The 19,495-nt window shown below is 62.2% G+C and overlaps 1 protein-coding gene across 2 annotated transcripts in view; it reads left to right on the plus strand.

Moving 5' to 3' along the window:
* Window positions 1-19,495, plus strand: part of ZC3H7B (zinc finger CCCH-type containing 7B) — a 43,170-nt gene that overhangs the window by 14,854 nt on the left and 8,821 nt on the right. For both annotated transcript variants that reach the window (XM_055141485.1, XM_055141486.1), the window contains exons 2-16: window positions 4,284-4,342; window positions 5,384-5,417; window positions 5,506-5,703; window positions 6,674-6,832; window positions 8,285-8,365; window positions 8,734-8,790; window positions 9,821-9,863; window positions 10,169-10,362; window positions 11,159-11,480; window positions 12,163-12,221; window positions 12,534-12,633; window positions 13,488-13,649; window positions 16,444-16,649; window positions 17,246-17,346; window positions 18,118-18,299. In XM_055141485.1, the coding sequence (XP_054997460.1) occupies window positions 4,290-4,342; window positions 5,384-5,417; window positions 5,506-5,703; window positions 6,674-6,832; window positions 8,285-8,365; window positions 8,734-8,790; window positions 9,821-9,863; window positions 10,169-10,362; window positions 11,159-11,480; window positions 12,163-12,221; window positions 12,534-12,633; window positions 13,488-13,649; window positions 16,444-16,649; window positions 17,246-17,346; window positions 18,118-18,299 (1,951 nt within the window). In that variant the 5' untranslated portion in view covers window positions 4,284-4,289. The remainder of the gene's footprint in view (window positions 1-4,283; window positions 4,343-5,383; window positions 5,418-5,505; window positions 5,704-6,673; window positions 6,833-8,284; window positions 8,366-8,733; window positions 8,791-9,820; window positions 9,864-10,168; window positions 10,363-11,158; window positions 11,481-12,162; window positions 12,222-12,533; window positions 12,634-13,487; window positions 13,650-16,443; window positions 16,650-17,245; window positions 17,347-18,117; window positions 18,300-19,495) is intronic.

Genomic DNA, 19,495 nt, shown 5'->3' on the forward strand with positions numbered 1-19,495 from the left:
AGTCCGGTGGCATGGTTCTGGGGGCCTCATTTCATGCTCCCTTCCAGGAGAAGCAGCCGTGGGATCTGGCGGTGGCTGATGACAGATTATCTGGTGCCAGCAGGAGGAGGCTTATGGGCGTGACCCCTGTTTCCTGAGACTAGGGGAGGCGGGCAGAGGGTCTCCGCCCTGCCCACTCGGCCCGCTCACAGTGCATGCTTTGCCTTTTGTTTGGCTTTGTTTTGGCCACACCTGGCAGTGCTTGGAGATTCCCCTGCACTCTGATCACTCCTGGGGGACATTCAGGGGCCAGAGTGATAGTACAGCAGGGAGGGCATCTACCTTGCATGTGGCCAACCCAGGTTCGATCCCTGGCATCCCGAATAATTCCCCATGCACTACAGGAGTAATTCCTGAGTGAAGAGGCAGGAGTAACTCCAGAGCATCGCCAGGTATGACCCAAAAAGCAAAAAAAAAAAAAAAAAAAAAAATTCTGTCTGGATGAAGGAGTCGATGTGCATTCATCATTCTCTTACAGCCCATGTTGGCTCTGCCCAAGCATGGGGTCAGGCGTCAGCTGACAGCCCCCGCCTGCCCTAATGAAGACCTGAAGCTTTAAAGGTCCAGGGCTGGGGCTGGAGCGATAGCACAGCGGGGAGGGTGTTTGCCTTGCACTCGGCCAACCCGGGTTCGATTCCCAGCATCCTGTATGGTCCCCTGAGCACCGCCAGGAGTAATTCCTGAGTGAAAAGCCAAGAGGTAACCCCCGTGCATTGCTGGGTGTGACCCAAAAAGCAAATAAAATAAAATAAAATAAAGGTCTAGGGCTGGGGCGGGCTGGGTCAGCTCAGCTGGGTGAGTTTATTCATTTTGTATTTAAGGTAGCGTTGGGTGGCTGAGCTCCAGGAGGCTAAGAAATTGGGTTCCCAGTACCCTTCACTGCCCTGGGAGAGGGGGGGTTTCTCCATGTGGGTAACCACACCTGAGCCGAGCCAGAGGCCTACGCTCCGTTCTCAGCACCTCATGGTCCCTAAAAGTTAAGTGCTGTCATTTTCAGGACTAGGGATAGAGCACGCCAGCCTTTGCACGTGTGGGGCCCAGGGGTCAATCTTCAGCACGACACATATGCATACACATGTACACACCCCCCCACATATTCCCCACCCCAACCCCATCATTTTATTTCCTTTTTTTTTCTTTCTTAGGTCCCACCCGGTGAGGCACAGGGGTTACTCCTGCCTCATGCACTCAGGAATTACTCCTGGCGGTGCTCAGGGGACCCTATGGGAGGCTGGGAATCGAACCCGGGTAGGCCACGTGCAAGGCAAACACTCGACCCACTGTGCTATTGCTCCAGCCCCCATCGTTTTATTTCCAAGTGGGGAAAAAAAAATCTACCTGCTTCCTGTCAGTAGTTTGGCAGATCCAAAGCTCCAGGTTTAAGATCGGCCTGGGCACAGCCGGACAGACCTTCAGTGGGTCGTTTCCTTTTGTATGTTGGATTACAAGGTTCATACTGAGTCACGCAAAAATATCCACATGGTGCTGAGGTATGGGGCAGTCAAAGGAAAGTGTCACGTGCCCTGGAGCCCCTTGTAAGATCCCACTCTCCAGAGATTTATTCTCCCACACTACTTACACATCAGATTTATTCTTTCATGCTCTCTGTAAACACACTGCATAGAGATGTGATCGTGTAACACATCATGTTCTGAAACCTGCTTTCATTCTCCACCTCAGCCACAGGCAGCTCCATGACAATGCGTCCAATAGCTGTGTTCCAGGGCTGCGGAAATACTATAATTGAATTAAATCAGTTCTTCACTGGTGGGCGTTAAGGTCTCTCTCTCTCTTTTTTTTCTTCCACTTAAAAAAAGAAAAAAGCACCGCTTGTGCCAATACAAGTGAGTACTTGTACGAGGATTTGGGTAGGCTTAATTCTTGGCAGTGAAATTTTAGGATCAAAGGGGGAAAGCGTTTTAGCATCTGGGAGACTTTGGAACTCGTGTCAAAGGGAATCCTGGGGGAGTTTGTCCTAATCTCACTCAAGTGAGGCTGGGCAGTTAGTTTCCAGGTAAGTTGATTGAATCAGACAAATCAGCCAGGGGCTGGAGCGATAGACAGCGGGTAGGGCGTTTGCCTTGCACGTGGCTGACCCGGGTTCGATTCCCAGCATCCCATAGGGTCCCCCAAGCACCGTCAGGAGTAATTCCTGAGTGCAAAGCCAGGAATAACCACTGTGCATTGCCGGTATGTTCATGACGCAGTCGTCTTATTGGAACAGGAGGGGGGACTCTTGGGGAGGTGGTGGGCTGACTTTCCTCCTTTCTCATTGGTCGGAGTCAGGTCACGTGCGTTGACTTTAGCCAATCCCTGGCAAGGGAATTGGCTCAGCCCAGGGCAGGTTCAACTGGGAAAGGGATGGCTGGGGGCTGTGCCAAGGAGGAAGGGGAAGCTGGCTCCTGGGCTGGCTACCTGCTGCCCTGCTCATTCCGGCGATGTGGGCCACAGTGCTCTGCAGAGAAGGCCTCGCTCTCGGGGCCTTGCAGTTTGGAGAGTTCTCACCCTTCTCAGGCCTGGAGCCTTGATGATCTCAGAATCACTTTTGGGCTCACGCATCTCGGAGGTGAGGCTTCCCCTTTTCTGGAAGGATATAGCCGGTTTGCGGCCAAAGCCCTCTGCGCAGCCGCGGCGACAGCCCAGCGGGGAGGGCGTTTGCCTTGCATGTGGCTGACCCCGGTTCGATCCCCGGCATCCCATATCGTCCCCCAAGCACCGCCAGGAGTAATTCCTGAGTGCAGAGCCAGGAGTAACCCCTGAGCATCCCTCCACCATGGACCTAAAACACAAACAAATAAGAAACAACAAAACTGCTCTGCGGTCCACTTGTTTTGACTCTCAAATGTTTAGGCCGCTTTCCTGTGGAATGTTTTCAGTCCCCTTTTGTTCACATTGGTGACCTCTCACCTGACTCCGCGCTCAGGAATCACTCAAGGCAGTGCTCTCAGGGGATCCTGATCGAACCCTGGTCTACTGCTTGCAAGGCAAGTGATTGCCCACTGTACTATCGTCCCGCCCCTAGCGATGTCTCTCTTGCTGGCAGCACATCCCCTATTCTTCCCTCCTTTTTGGCAGTGCTGGGAATCAAACGCAGGACCCCGCACACTCAAGGCAAGTGCCCTACCACTGAGCCACATCCCCAGTCCTGTTCTGGGTCATTTTGTTCAACAATTTATTCTTCACTTCCGCTCTCTTCTCCCATTTACCATAAGCTGGGCGGGGTGCACGCCCCGGTGGTTTAGCAATCCCTCCCGAGTATCCAGTTGCACTGTTCGAGAGCTGTCTCCCACAAAACTCTGAGCCCAAGTCAGCTCAGCTCTTTGCCACTCTGCAAGAATCGTTTTCCTGGGGCTGGAACGATAGCACAGCGAGGAGGGCTTGCACGTGGCCGACCTGGGTTCAATTCCCAGCATCCCAATGGTCCCCCGAGCACCGCCAGGGGTAATTCCTGAGTGCATCGCCGGGTGTGACCCCCCCAAAAAAAAAAGAATCGTTTTCCTCCCATGTCCTGTGAGCTGCTCCTCATTGTTCCCAGCACTTTCGCGTTTCTACCCACAGTTAGAGCAGACAAGGATGTGTGAGTCTGGCTCTCCTCTGTCTCTCTCGGGTCGCTGGCACCAAAGCCACTTCCGTGTTCGTAGCTGTTTTTTGTTTTTTGTTTTGGCTTTTTGGGTCATACCCAGCGGTGCACAGGGGTTACTCCTGGCTCATGCACTCAGGAATCACTCCTGGCGGTGCTCAGGGGACCATATAGGATGCTGGGAATCGAACCCAGGTCGGCTGCATGCAAAGCAAACGCCCTCCCCACTGTGATATCGCTCTAGCCCCCCACCTCTAACTTTTAGTCCCTAACAAACCACCCGTACCATTTCCTTCCCTGAGGAAGTAAGTTGAGAGTGGGCGTGGGACAGTTCCATGCCTGTGGGTTTGGGGGCTTTGCTTGGGCATGTTGTAAATGACACTGATGCCCGCTTTACTGGACTGAAAATGCCCACTTCTGGTCCTGAACAGTTCAGAAGGCTCCTGGGCCTACCTAGTGCCAGCTGCCACACTGGCATCTCTGTCTTCCCCTAATGGAACTGGCGGCCATCAGGGCCCTTGCTTTGAACTTGAGAGTGTCCTGTGTGATATCAGAGCCCAAGGCGAGTAGGGAGAGGCGGTCGCCAGTGGCAGCCGCGGCCCACCAAGGTCCCTGCTGCCGGAGAGTGTGACCCTGACTGCCCGTGGCTGTGCTCTCTCCGTAGACACTGATGGAGAGGCAGAGACGGAAGGCGGACATCGAGAAGGGGCTGCAGTTCATCCAGTAAGTGGCCCAGCCCGTCTCACTCGGCGCTTTCCCCACTCACGTCTGTGTGGCTCTCACGGGGCTCCTGCCACCACCCCTGGGCCCGGCCCGGCCCTCAGTGCCCGCGGGTGGGAGCTGGCATTTACCCAAGGCCAGTCTGGGCGGACGGCAGGAAAACGGCTCTCAGCGCCTTCACCGGGGGCGTGTCTCACTTCAGTCCCTGTTTCTGCGGAGCTGTGCCCCTGAGGTCTGGCTCCTGGTCAGGTGTTCATCCTTTGGGGTGTCTCCGGATCTGTGAAGTGGGGAGAAGCCCCGTTCCCGGGAGGAGGCTAAGGGCATGGGGTGACTGTTCCCTTGGTTCTCCCGCTCTGCCCGGGAGCTCTGTGAGGGCTCTGCAGTGGACAGTGCTCTGGGATGCCTGAGGAACCCCTGGCAGCATTGGGACCACTCCCCAGGACTGACCTCGTCACCCACCCCCACTTCCTCATGCCTACACCCACCGCCTCAGGGCACGGGGTTGGGCCTGCTGTGGTCTGGACTGGCCAGTGGCCACTGCTTGTGGGGGGCCTTTGACATCAGATAAGGGGGGTCTTCAGACCTAGTGCGACCTGGTAAAGAAGAAGCTGGGCTGACGGGGTCCCCATCCCCTCTCCTCCAGGCCCCCTCCACACACACATCTTGCTCCTTTGCTCAGGCCACTGTCTCCTGCCCTGGTGATGGCGGCCTGGCGGCAGCTGTGGCATCAGAAGGTGCCAAGCACTGAGCCAGGCCCTTGTGCCATGTGCCCCCATGCATGGCCCTGGCCCCTCGCTTCCCCTCTCTGGGGATTCGGGCCAGCAGCCCGCCTTCCTTCTCGCCCTGCCTCCTCCCACCATGGGGCCTGGAAGAGGTGCGGGGTGGGGGGGCCACACCCACTGCTCTGAGTCCGGCCCTGAGTGTCCTGGCCAGGGTGGGCATGAGAGGCTGGCACGGTGCTGCCGGTCTCGGACCTCAGAGGGGACGGTGGAGGCAGGGGCATCCCGGGGCTCGCCTGAGCTGTGCCCCTCTCCTTCCTGCCAGGTCGACACTCCCCCTGAAGCAAGAAGAATATGAGGTGAGAGCGGGGACGCAGCCGGAGGTCGGGGGTCCCGGGCAGGGGCGCGGAGGGGAGTCCCTGAGCCCCTGTGCCCGTCCCTTGCCAGGCCTTTCTGCTCAAGCTGGTCCAGAACCTGTTCGCCGAGGGCAATGACCTGTTCCGGGAGGACGACCACAAGCAGGCGCTGGTGCAGTACATGGAGGGGCTGAACGTGGCCGACTACGCCGCCTCCGACCAGGTGGCCCTGCCCCGTGAGCTGCTGTGCAAGCTGCACGTCAACAGGGCGGCCTGCTACTTCAGCATGGTGAGCCCCCCGCGACCCCTGACCCGCCCCAACCCCCAAACCCTGACCCCGGCAACCCCTGACCCTGATGACCCCCAACCCCTGCAAACTACCATCCCCACAACCCTTGACCCAACCTCCGACCCTGCGACCCACGACCCGCAACCCCCTGACCCCCAAGCCCCGAGAACCTCAAGACCCCCCAAGACCCCCTGAGACCTCCATGCCCCACACCCCTGCTCCATCAGTGTAGTGAGTGCCTGACCCCATGACCCCCGAGACCCCCATGACCCCACACCCCTGCGACTTCAGCATGGTGACACTCATGATCCCCCATAATCCTGCTCTCCTGCTAGTTCACCATGGCGAGCCCACTGCAGGGTCCCCTGTGCCCTCCCACAGCGGCCTCCACGACCCCACACTTCCCCGTGCCCCTGTCCATGCCCCTGTGCCGAGCCTGATGTGGTACCCACCCACCCCCCCACACACGCACACATACAGTCTGTCTCCTCTCTTCCCAACTCTCGGTCCCAGCGGTGCCCGGCACCCCCAGCCTGGAGCGCCTTGGCTGGCATTTAGTTTGAAAGCGCTTTGTTGTCGGTTTGGTTTTAAGGGCCCCCACTGGGTGGTGCTCAGGGCCTGCTCCTGGCTCTGCACTCAGGGGTCACGCCTGGTGGGTCAGGGGACCATATGGGGTGCCAGGGCTCAAACGGGGCCAGCTGTGTGAGAGGCAAGCGCCCTGCCTACCCTTGCATCCCTGGTCCCTGCCTCCTGCCCTCACTTCCTCCCGGAGCGCCCTGGTGCCCCGTGCTCTGGGCCAAAGGCGGGCAGGGGGCCGGCGTGTGTGTGCCCAGGAGGTGCTCAGGGCCCGTGTCCTGCAAGGCCGGGTGGTGGTGGCTGCCCCTCTGGCTGGGACCCTCGATGCTGACCCCAGCCCTGCTCTGTCCGTGCTGGCCGGGCGGGCGCTGACCTGGCCCCTCCTCCTGTCCAGGGCCTGTACGAGAAGGCGCTGGAGGACAGCGAGAAGGCGCTGGGGCTGGACGGCGAGAACATCCGCGCGCTGTTCCGAAAGGCGCGCGCCCTCACGGAGCTGGGCCGCCACAAGGAGGCCTACGAGTGCAGCAGCCGCTGCTCCCTCGCCCTGCCCCACGTGAGTGCCCGCCCGCCTCAGAATCCTCTCTGCGTCCCTGGGCTCAGCGTGCGCCAGGCCCTGCCATGTGAGCTCGCCCGGGTCGCGACGGGCGGCAGAGCCAAGGCGGGTTCCCCAGACTCACGCGCTCCCTCTGCACCCTTCAGGGGGGACACAGTGCGGGGGGGGGGCTCCGAGGGGCCCTGACGTCTGGGCTGCCAGAGAGGATAAGTAACTCTGCTCCCCGGCACCGTGGCTGCCCCCCCAACCCATCCACGCACTTGTGCCTTTACCAAGCGCCCTGCGGTACCCAGCCTGGTGCCCTTCAGGGGCTGTCGTCCACGGGGAGGCGAACAGCACCAGGGTTTAGACTTGCTCCACCACTGACCCTGGCCATGACCTTGCGCCTCTTCTGCACGGCGTCGCAATGCCCACACGGTCTCTTTCCTCCTCTCGCCCCAGAATAGCGGAGGTGAAAGGGCTCGGAGAGGTCAGATGCTGCCCCCGAGATTGCAGAGAGCTCAGGAGGAGTGGGGCTCTGGGCGGGCTCCCTGGAGGAGGTGTGGCTTAGGTGGGGAGAGGAGAGCCTAGATTTGGGCTAGCAGAGCGAGGAGGCAGGAGCTGGACTGGGGAGGAATCGGTCACCTAGGCCGTGGGCACAATGGCCACCCCCAGGAGGGGTCAGGAAACGCTCATGGCTCTGTTGGTCTCACTCTCCTCGTTCCGCCTAGTCCGTAGTTGAGGTGTGCCGCCAGGACACGGCCCTCGATGGGCCCTGCGCGTGCCAGCGTTCACAGCAGCTCCGCAGCTGGGTCTCCCCGCTCAAAGCGGGGGGCAGCAGGGTCAGAGCGATAGTCCAGCCAGGAAGGTGTTTGTCCTGCACGTGGCCGACTCAAGTTCGATCCCCGGCATCCCATAGGGTCCCCCGAGCACCGCCAGGAGTAATTCCTGAGTGCAGAGCCAGGAGGAACTCCTGAGCATCGCCGGGTGTGACCCCAAAGGGAAAAAAAACATTGGGGAGCAAGGCCGGTAGCCCAACCCAGCCAGGAACCCTGAGCATCACTGGATGTGGCCCCCAAACAAAACAAACACGACTGATTGAAGCCACAGCCAGAGAGGGCTGCAGTAGGCTGGAGAGTGTGTTTTGCAGGGCCCCAGGTTGGAGCTCTAGGCCCAGAGCCTGGAGCGAGTCCTCAGCCGCGCTGGAAGTACCCCCTTAGCATGGTCCAGCGCGGCCCAGAAACAAGCAAACAAAAATCCGAGTCTCCTAGGGCCCCTTGCCGCTTCCTGAACTCAAAGGGAAGATCAGAAGCTTGGTGTCCATTCAGCCAGCTGTGCCCTGCGGGTCGCCAGTGTCCCCTTCAGGGCCCCTGGGGCAACAGCGAGGGAGAAGGGGCTGGGCTGCCCCCCAGGGGGTGTCTGGGGTGCCGCTCTGAGCCCAGCAGGCTAATGTGGCTGGCGGTTTCTTCCCAGGATGAGAGCGTGACGCAGCTCGGACAGGAACTGGCCCAGAAGCTGGGGCTGCGAGTTCGGAAAGCTTATAAGAGACCCCAGGTAGGCGGGCCTGGAAATGGGGGCATCCCTGCAGAGCGGACCAGGCGCCTGGGTGGGGGAAGTGGGCCATGTCAGGACAGAGGGGAGAGGCTGCCGGTGACTGACCTCTGGAACCTTCCTGGAAGGGGCGGCCCAGACCCGTCACGCGCCTTCAGCCCCACTGTCTGCTGTGGCACTGACCCCTGGGCACTGCACCCTGGGTCAGGTCTCTGCAGGGACCCAACAGGCAAGGAAATGGGCAGATCTGACCCAGAGACACACAGGGTGGCAGACACAGAGGGTCCCACAGGCCCCACTGCCTGCCCGGGCCCTCCTGCTGCCCTGAGCACCTTTCAGCACCTCACCTGCCCCCTTCCCATCTCCGGCAGGAACTGGAAAACTTTTCTCCGCTCAGCAACGGCGCTGCGGCTAGTGTGACCCACCAGGTAGGAGCCGGCCTCCCACTCTGCCCCCAGATCCCACTGTCTGGCTTCACCCATGGGGGGGGGGGCTGGGGACTCACGCAGAGGGTCCCCCAAGAGTAGCCCCCGAGCCAACATTGTTGCTTTATGGCCCGAGAAAACGAAAGAAGGTGGGAAGAAAGTCACAGTGCCTTGGAGAGAGCCAGCAGGGAGAGAGCCGAGGGGCTTAACCCGGTGCAGCCACTGGTTTTTGTTGTTGGTTTTGGGGGATCATCCCCAGTGGTGCTCAGGGCTCACTCCTGGTGGTGCTCCGGGGATTCAGTGCAGTGCCAAGGATTGAACTGGCAAGTGCCCTGACCTGTGAGCTGTTTCTCTGGCCTGCAGGTGCCCTGACCTCCGCGCCCCCCCCCGCCACACACACACTGACACACTGTCTCTCAGGCCCGTGGGTGCCCGCCCCTGTGCCATCCCTCCATTCCCTCCAGCCTGCTGCAGGGGGTTGGGTTTTGCTCTGAGCACTGGTTCGGTTTTTGTTCTGCTGAGGGTGGACATGCAGGGTTCGGCTTGAGCCCCCGCGCATGGCGTGGGGGCAGCTGCAGTTTTATGCTCTGAGCAGGGGTGAGCTGGGAGGCCGCAGGGGCCACTGGAGCAGAGTGGAAGCAGCTGGGTCTGCGGAGCAGAGGGGAGGCACAGGGCACCGGGCAGGGAGGTGCCTGTGCGGGAAAACTAAGTCCCTGTGGGTCCAAGCTGTTCCCCCCAGGGTGCTAGGGAGACTCACCATCAGGGCAGATGGGGTCCCCAGTTCCCGGTTCCCCGGGCTCCTGCCTCCTTCCGGGAGCCTGAGAAATGGGGCCGCTTTGCTTTTCTGCGGAGAGGGACCTGAGTGTGCCCTGAAAAGCCCCCCCACGCCATGCACAGAGGCTCTAGGTGAACCTCGCATGTCCACACCCAGCAAAACAAAAACCTCAGCGGGCACTTGGGTGGGGTGGCGGCCCCTGAATGCACCCAGTGACCCCCTCGGGCCATCAGCCTGACCCGCCTCCTGTCTCCACAGGGAACCCCCAACGGACTGGGGCCCATCGACGACATCGAAACAGGTACTGGCCCTGCTCCTTCTGGGGGCTCAGCCCCTCGCCCCCAAGAGCCCTGGAAGGCGGGGCAGGTCAAGCCCCCTCGGACGACGAAAGGAAATAGGGGGAGGAGGATGTGGAGCAATGCTGGGGGGGCCTCCCCTTGCCCCTCTGACGCCCCTTGGCCTCACCCAGAAGCAGGCTGTCCCCAGGGAGCAGAAGCGGCTCCCCACTGCAAGGGGAGCAGGGCTGCGGGCAGCTGGACCTCAACCTCAGGGCCCGGGCCGACGCCCCCATCCCCTGCGGCTCCTGAGTCCCTCCATCCTCCACAGACTGCTACGTGGACCTCCGCGGCTCCCCGGCCCCACTCCCTGCCACCCCCACACTGCCCCTGTTCCCTCACGTGCTGGACCTGCTGGGCCCCCTGGAGAGCGGTGGCCGGGCCCTCCCTGGCTCAGAGGGCCCCGACGATTTCTCTGACGGGGACTTGTTTGGGCCCGAGCTGGACACACTCCTGGACTCACTGGTGAGCGCCACCCCCTCAGGGCTCCGCCTACAGCACCCCTCCCTGCAGGTGCCCGGTCCAGCCCCTCCTCCTGAGGCCCCGCCCACCAGCCCTGCAAGTGCTCCGCCCTGACCTTCCTCCCGACCCGCCCCTTTTCTCGGACCTGTCCTTTTATTGAGCCACGCCCACACACCACAGGCAGATGCTCTGCTCTGCCCCTTCCTAGGGCCACGCCCAGACCTCTGCTAGTGCCCATCCTGCCTCTCCTCCTGAGGCCCCGCCCCTTCTCTTAGGCCATGCCCCAACCCCCGAAGGTGCCCCGCCTCCTGAGGCCCCCCTCGCAGCCTCTGTCCTGTAGCCCCAGCTCCTCCTTGGAGCCCCCCACCTTCTTCCTCATACCCTGTGAGGACTGGTGGGAAGGTCCTCAGATTCCAGTCCTGGGTCCCAGTCCGGGAATCAGACTTCCCAAGGGAAAGGGACGCTCTTGGGACAGAAGCTGCAGAAAGTGCAGGCAAGGGGCAATGAGAGACCAGTGAGAATAAAACCCTGTAACGGTACAGCAGTGCAGACGTGTACCCTGCACGCAGCTGACTCGGGTTTGATCCCTAGCACCCCATGTGGTCCCTTCAACCCACCAGAAGTGATCCCTGAGCTCAGAGCCAGGAGTAAGCCCTGAGCATCGCCAGGTGTGGCCCCACTGCCCCCCCCCAAAAAACCCAAACTGAGTGGGATGTGATTGGGCAGAGCGGGGGCTGGTGGCCTGGGCTCCTCAGGGCCCAGTCTCCTCTGACTGCATGACCCTCTGTCCACCCTGCAGTCTCTGGTGCAGGGCGGCCTGCCTGGCAGCGGGGCGCCCAGCGAGCTGCCCCAGCTGATACCTGTGTTCCCTGGGGGGACCCCGCTGCTGCCTCCCGTCGTGGGCGGCTCCATCCCGGTCTCCAGCCCCCTGCCCCCTGCCTCCTTCGGCCTGGTCATGGACCCCTCCAAGAAGCTGGCTGCCTCAGTGCTGGACGCCCTGGACCCCCTGGGCTCTGCCCTGGACCCCCTGGACCTGCTGCCTTTCTCGGAGCCCCGCCTGGACGCCCTCAGCAGCTTGGGCTCCCCCCGTGGCTCCCTGGACAAGCCCGACTCCTTCTCTGGTGAGGCCCCCGGGTTGGGTCGCCCCTCGCCAGGGCCCACATCTGCCCATCTCCCTGGGTGGCTGAGACCTCGCGGTCTGAGTCACTGTGTGCCCGGGACTCGGAGGGGCAAACCGAAGAGCTGGGATTAGGAGGGATTAGGACCCAGAGTCCCTGCCTGGTGCTCTCTCCCAGCCTCCAGGGGCCCCGGGCTCATGGTGGGTGGGCTCCCCGGAGGGCCCAGGGCTGGGCTCACAGGCCCAGAGGACAGAGGACAGGCAGGCCCAGGCCTGGCAAAGCTCAGGTGCAGCAGCCAAGAAAGACCCCCTGGAGGAGGTGGTGGCTGGGTGGGTCTATTTTGGGGGGGAGGGGAGATGCGCTTCGGGGCCCCAGGGTCCACTGCTGGTGCTAGTTGGTCAATAAGGACAGGCCCAGGCCTGCGCCCCTGCCCCTGAGCTGTCGCCAGCGTCTGCAGGTGGGAGGGGCCATGGCTGCTGTCAGCACCCGGGGCCAAGCAGGTGCAGCCCTGCAGGATGCAGGGAGACAGTGGGTGTCCCAGGCTGGGACACCTCTGTCCAGGGCAGAGAGGAAGGCACCGTGCCGGGAGGGGCTGGTGCATGTAGGCGGATTGAGTGGCATGAGCACACTGCCCTCGGAGGGTCCCTGTAGAGCAGGGCAGGTGACCCCATGTCTTCTCGTCCAGAGGAAACCAACTCCCAGGACCATCGGCCCCCGAGCACTACTCAGAAACCCGCGGCCTCGGTGAGTGACAGACCCCTGCTGCAGGTTCTGGAGGGTGGGGGGGGGCCCGTCTGGTTGCCTTTGTGTTGGGCTTCCACTCTAACAAAGGTCTTGGCCAAGGTCAGCCACCCACGCACCTACCCCGGGTCCCTGCTGATGTTCTGTGTCCCTGGATCAGGGTACAGGAAGTTCCCCAGATGGGAGGGCAGAGAACGACAGAGGCTTCTGGACCTCAAGTGTGCTTTGGGTCAGGAACCCGGGTGGTCTCCACGCTTAGTGCCCCAGTGGCTCAGCTGTCCCCCACCCCTACATGCCCACCTCTGCCTGTCTCAGCCGGAACCCTCCATGCCCAACACGGCTCTGCTCATCAAGAACCCCTTGGCGGCCACCCACGAGTTCAAGCAGGCCTGCCAGCTCTGCTACCCCAAAACAGGTAAGGGCGGCCCTCTCTGGGCAGGCGCCGAGAAGGAAAGGGTCCCCCGTGGGGGATGGGCTGGACCCCGAATCCCTCCTGTCTTGCCAGCAGCAAGGGCTGGGAGGCGGGAGGCAGGCTGGGAGCCAGACCGCAGGACGAGCAGGAGTTGGTACTCCCTGGGTTCGAGGCTTACTGGAGACGCTGGAGTTGATCCAGAACCAGGGGCAGAGGATTCTGGGAAATGTAGTTCTTGGGCTGCTGCACCCCAAATCCCAGGAGGTGGGGGAAGCAGTTGGGCACAGGAGCCTGTGTCTGGAGACAGTGCCCGGCACACCGGCATCCTTGCTGGACTCTAGGTCTTTCCACCACCAGAGGCCACAGTTTAGAGTTTTTAGGCAGGACTCGGGATGCGGGTGGTCCCTGGATTTCAGGCTCAGCCACCGAAGCCCTTTCTTTGTCCATGGGAGCACTACCAGGAGTGAGCCCTGCTGTCCAGGCCCGCGCTGGGCGGCGTCCCCCAAAGCCCTCTGGGAATGTGGGGGCGGTGTGGAGATGCTTCCCTGCGTGGCCCTCATGCTGCCCAGAGCTCCTGGCACTGCCCATGGGTGACAAGGGGCCTCCTAAAGACTCTGTCCTCCTGTCCTCTTTGAGGAGCTGTCCCTGCTGGGTCAGCGCATCTGAGAGGACCAGGGCACGGTGTCCATCTGTGGCCACTGGGGCCCATTGTCCTCCGGGCAGCCCAGAAAGGGCCTCAGGGAGGTGGGGGCCACGTCTCTGGGCAGTGGCAGGAGCTTTGCTGCCTGGGGGAGCAGGTCACCATCCTGTGCGCGTTCCAGTTCTGCCTCCGGGTCAGCTCCTGCCCCTTCCCGCAGGCCCCAGGGCAGGTGACTACACGTACCGAGAGGGCCTGGAGCACAAGTGTAAGCGGGACACCTTGCTGGGCCGGCTCCGCTCCGCCGCCGACCAGACCTGGAAGCGCATCCGGCCGCGGCCCACCAAGACCAGTTTCGTGGGCTCCTACTACCTGTGCAAAGGTGGGTGCGGCCCGGACCCCACTCCTGTGGCAGCCCTGAGCGGAGCTGCGCGGGGATTCCGGGGGGGCCCCCCTGTCCAGGAGGCCCTGCCCAGACTGGCTCCACGGTCCGTGGGTCATTCCCGCATTGCCTTTGGCCTTTGACCCCTGACAGGCCTGTGTCCTGGCGCTGGAGGGGGGTTTCCACTGGCACTACAGGGTCCCTGAGTTTGTGTGAGAGGACGTGGGGAGACCCCACAAAGGTGGTTAGAGCAGCACCAGTGAGGACCCGCTTGACACTGGCCCGTAACTCTCGTCATCCCGGAGCATGAGGGGGGCGTTGGGACGGGGCCTCTTTCGCTTTTGGGGCCACAGTGTTGGTGCCCAGGGGCTCCGCCAGCCACTGCCTGGAGGTCGCTTCCCCTGGTGCTCAGGGGACCAGGCGGTACCGGGGATTGAGTCTGGGCCTCCCTCGGACGAGGCACGTGCTCAGCCCGTCCAGCCATCTCTCAGGATGACCTTCTGGCTTTCGGGGTGCTTTCTGGGCTTGGGGGTGCTTTCTGGCAGTGCTGTGCATGTGACCCAGGGCCTCACGAGCACGTGGGTGGCACCATCAGCAGCTGTGTCTCCTGCCGGGCCCTGCCCTCTTTGCTGAGGTGTTGAGGTGTTGTCTTCCTGCCGGGGTAGTGCTTATGTTTTGGGGCTCACCCAACAGTGCTCAGAGGCCGTTCCCAGCTCTGTGCTCAGGAGTGGAGTCATTCCCAGTGGTGCTTAGGGGACTCCGCGGTGTTGGAAGTCTAACTAGGGCCTCCTGTGAGCAGTGCTTTTTGGGTCACACCTGACAATGCACAGGGGTCACTCCTGGCTCTGTGCTCAGGAATTACTCCTGGCGGTGCTCGGGGGACCCTATGGGATGCTGGGGATTGAACCTGGGTCAGCCGCATGCAAGGCAAACGCCCTCCCCGCTGTGCTATCACTCCAGCCCCTGTTTTTTTCACTGTCACTGTCATCCTGTCGCTCATTGATTTGCTCGAGCGGGCACCAGTAATGTCTCATTGTGAGATGTGTTGTTACTGTTTTTGGCATATCCCTAATTTTTTAATTTTTAAAAATTTTATTATTTGGATTTTTTCACTGAGTCACCGTGAGATAGAGCATTACAAGCTGTTCATGGTTGGGTTCAGTCATAGTGTTTTATTTATTTATTTATTTATTTTTTGGATTTTTACCAATATATTACTTTTATTTCAATGTTGACATAAAGTTCAGGATTTTTTCTACCATGTTTGTGACACAATGCACTTGATTCTTTTTTTTTTTAACCTTTTTTTTTTTTAATTTATTTATTTTTAATTAGAGAATCACCGTGAGGGTACAAGTCATAGTGTTTTAACACCTGTCCCTCCACAAGTATAATTTCCCAGCACCAATGTCCCCAATTTCCCTCCCACCCACCCCCATTTTTTTATTTTTTGGGGTGTCTGGTCACACCCAGCAGTATACAGGGTTAACTCCTGACTATTTTCAGGCTTTATTCCTGGTGGGGCTCAGGGGCCCTGTGGGGTGCCAGGGGTTGAATCTGGGTCGGCCACGTGCAAGGCAAGTGCCCCCCCACTGGACTCCAGCCCCAGTGCTCAGCCTCGTGGGTATCTCTCCGGCCTGGGCAGTTGGACCCAGCCTTCGGGTTCTCACAGCAAGTCTGCTGAGGACAGTGAGACTCTGGGAGGTGGCCCAGGCCCTGCCTGTGTCCCCTGGTGGCAGTGCCTCTCTGCAGCCTTTGTGGGTCAGAAGCTGGTATTGCCCAAGGCCCGAGGCGCCCCCCAGCCCCAGCCTTCCCCCCAATACTCCCCAGCCCTGAACCCGCGCAGGCTGGCCCGGTCTTGGGAAATCTCTCCTCGGACTCCCCCAGTCCGGGGTCAGCCCCCAGGATGTGGGCCCCTTTGGGGGAGACGAATGGGCCAACTTAGAGCAAGGCTGTGGGGGAGGAAGCCGATCCCCTCCCGGGGTGCAGAGTGAGGGATTTGTCACCTCACTTGATCCCCACCATGGCCCGGCCCGGCCACCAGCTCGTCATGCTCAGTGGCCATCCAGGCTCGAGCCCTGAGCCCTGCCTTGTCCCCACTGCGTGTTCGCAAACCCTCCTGCCACGCTGGCCGCACGCAGTAGGTACCCCCAGGGGTGATGGAACCCGGGAATGCCAGGCTGTGCAGATGAAGGGGTGGGGTCCCCCGCAGAGCCCCCCAACACTCAGAACAGAGCAGAGATGGGGCCCGGCCTGGGGTGAGCAGCTTTCCAGTTCCGCCGCCCATGGGCCGGAGCGAGAGTACAGCGGGTAGGCCTGGCACTCAGCCCAACCAGGTTCAACCTCTGCATCCCACATGGTCCCACGAGCCCACCAGGAGTGATTCCTAAGAGCCAGGACTAAACCCTGAGCACCGTTGGATGTTTCCCCAAAACAAAATCAAAAACCAATTCTGTTGTTCAGCCCCATGCAGGTTCCGAGGGTCTGTGGACCACCTGCCCGCACCCCTGGAGGGAGCTGGGCTGAGCAGGGCAGGGGGGCAGTGGGGCAGAGGACAGCAACGGGTAGCAGGGGGCTGTGGGGGGCAGCAGGGCAGCAGGACAGTGGGAAGCAGGGCAGCAGGAAGGGATGCAGTGAACAGGGGACAGCGGGGCAGGGGGCAGTGGGCTGCGGGCTTGGGGCAGGAGACAGTGGGCAGCAGGCAGGGAGCAGGGGGCAGCGGGCAGCAGGGCAGCGGGCAGCGGGGCCAGGCTGCCCTCCCGCCTGGCGGAACGTCGCTGTTGCCTCTTTGCAGACATGATTAACAAGCAGGACTGTAAGTACGGGGATAACTGCACCTTCGCCTACCATCAGGAGGAGATCGACGTGTGGACGGAGGAGCGCAAGGGCACCCTCAACCGCGACCTGCTCTTCGACCCGCTAGGGGGCGTCCAGCGCGGCAGCCTCACCATCGCCAAGCTCCTCAAGGAGCACCAGGGCATCTTCACCTTCCTCTGCGAGGTACCCGCCCGCCCGCCGGGAGAGTCAGGCTGGGGGGGGTCCTGTCCCCCTGAAGCCCACCCCACCCCCACGCCCCGGGCAGCCCCAGGGAGTAACCGACCGGGCACCCTCCCATCCACTGGGCTGGCTTTCACGCCCCGCTGCACCCCAGCCACCCCCTGCCCCCCTCGGCCCCCTGAGCTGCGGCCCTTCCGTCTGGGGCTCCCCTCGCCCTCCCACGCCCCTAGCTGCACACAGCCGATTGAGGGGCCCGCTCTGGGGGCCGTGAGCTCTGGAGCCCGGCTTCCGGCAGCTGACGCCCCGAGCTGTCCCACCATGGCTCATCTGTCTGACTCAGACCCCTCCAGGGGGCAGCGGCCGGGACTCGGGGTGCTCTTAGGCCCTCCGTGACTTTCTCGGGGAACCCCGAGGACACAGCAAGTGTGGTTACCTCCAGGTTTATAGTTGGGGAGACTGAGGCACAGGGTACACAGGGGTGACAGGGAGGGAGGTGGGAGAGGGAGAGCGGGAACGCGAGTGGGGGTGGGGGGCCAGTGTGAGCCCCCCCCCGGCCCTGCACGGGGTCCCGGCCCACACGTGCCCCCTCCCCCGGGCAGATCTGCTTTGACAGTAAGCCTCGGATCATCAGCAAAGGCACCAAGGACTCCCCGTCTGTGTGCTCCAACCTGGCCGCCAAGCACAGCTTCTACAGCAACAAGTGAGGGGGCAGCTAAGGGACGGGGCGGCACCACCCCCACCCCGGGCCCCACTGCAAGCCCCCTCCATGGGTACTCGATGGCCTCGGCTGCCCCGCGCGTTGGCAGGTCACAGCGGGGCTGGCATTGTCCGTGGCAGTGCTCTGACCGGCTGGGGCCTGGTGGGCCCGGCGTCCCCCGCTCCCTCGCTGCTGGACAGTGCCCCTGGGCTGCCCCTCCCCCTCCCATCTCCGCCTCAGTCCCTTGGGAGTGCATTGAGATTTCAGGCTGCAGAGGGCGCTCTTCGGGTTCCTCCTGCTCCAGAGCTGAGAGCAGTGACCCCCTGCCTCTCGGGGGTGGAGTGGGGGGGAGCAGCCGCAGCTGGGTTCAACCCCAGGCTGCAGGGCTGGAGCGATAGCACAGCCAGGAGGGCATTTGTCTTGCACGCGGCCGACCCGGGTTCGATTCCCAGCATCCCGTTTGGCCCCCTGAGCACCGCCAGGAGTGATTCCTGAGTGCAGAGCCAGGAGGAACCCCTGTGCATCGCCGGGTGTGACCCCCACAAAAAAAACAGTGGGGGATCCCCCCACGTCTGTGATCCAGTTCATGGGGCGGGAGAGGGCGGGAGAGAGCCAGCCGTTAGGGCGCTTGCCTTGCACCCCAGCGACCCCTGAGCATCCCTGGGTACCACCAGATGTGGCCCCCCCAAAAAAAATCAGGGCGGGATCGACCATGGAGAAACCCCTTCCCTCGGCTGACTGCTCCCCCTCCGACGGCCCCGCCCCGCCCCGAAGGTGCCTGGTGCACATCGTCCGCTCCACCTCCCTCAAGTACTCCAAGATCCGCCAGTTCCAGGAGCACTTCCAGTTCGACGTGTGCCGCCACGAGGTGCGCTACGGCTGCCTGCGGGAGGACAGCTGCCACTTCGCCCACAGCTTCATCGAGCTCAAAGTCTGGCTGCTGCAGCAGTATTCGGGTGCGCTGGGCCACCCTCCCCTCCCCCGACCCTCCCGCCCGGGCTGCGGCGTCCCGCACAGGGACCCGGAATCCCGCTCCGAGCCTTCGGGGCTGGTCACCCGCAGGCGGGTCCCGGGCACACACTGTCCCCCTCGGCAGTCATAGTTTAAACATCGATCGGCCTGAGGTTTTGGGGGGATGACGGGGGGAATCCAACCATCCGTGTCTTCTAAGATGACGAAAAGGGGCGACTTAACTGCTGAGGTGCCCCCTGCTGTGAGGATAGTAGAGCAGTACTGGGAGGGACCTAAGGTGGGGCATCCCGGGGGAGGTGACACATGAGCAGGCAAAGGAACGGCAAGGCTGGAAGCCGTGGGGCAGGAGCGGGCACAGTCCAGAGACCCTCAGCAGGGGCCCGGGAGCTCAGCGGAGGGGGCAGGGGACAGGCATGCCGTGCTGGGATCCACCCCGAGGCCCCAACCCACCGGACCTGGCCTTGGTGGTTTGGAAAGTCGCGCTGGTGCCAGAGGTGGGAGTGGCAGACGGCTCTGGGTCATGGGTAGAGGGGACAGGGGCATCAGGTGGACCAGACATGCAGGCTGAGATGAGGGTCCGGGCTGACGGCAAGGCATCTGGACGTGTGGGGTCGCCGTAACCTGAGGAGGTGAAGGTCATAGGATCATAGCAAGAGGGGCTTGGGGGGTGGGGAGTGGGATCCCCCTTAGGAGCTGCCGGCTGGGCCGTGGTGAGGTGCTGAGCAGATAGCCCGGGAGCAGGCAGGCCTGGAGACCCCCATGTGAGATCAGGGATGGGGAGAGGGTTCCGCACAGGGCAGGCAGGAGGAAGCCCCCTGAGGACAGCTGCTGGGGAGCAGGGGCCAGAGACCAAGGCTGGCGGCAGGGCAGGGAGAGGCGCTGGAGGGTGGGCTTTTCTCCTTGGAGACAGTCGGCGTGGGGGTGCTCTGCCTGCTGGGGTGGCAGAGCTGTGGCCCCGGGGGTTAGGCTGGGCGGGTAGAGGGACGAGCAGGCCGGAGGCCCCTCTGCAAGACGCACTTCCTCACCCCACCCTAGGTCGGAGAGCCGGGAGCCGTGCCCCGGGCCGGGGGTCCCTGTGCCCTCCACAGCTTTCTCTTCCTTCGCCTTCCTTTGGCCTGACCAGTGAATAAGCCCCTCAGAGGATGGGGCTTCCCCCACCCCTGCAGAGCCTGGCGGAAGC

This window comes from Sorex araneus, chromosome 6 (genome assembly GCF_027595985.1).
Source record: "Sorex araneus isolate mSorAra2 chromosome 6, mSorAra2.pri, whole genome shotgun sequence".
NCBI classification, from domain to species: domain Eukaryota; kingdom Metazoa; phylum Chordata; class Mammalia; order Eulipotyphla; family Soricidae; genus Sorex; species Sorex araneus.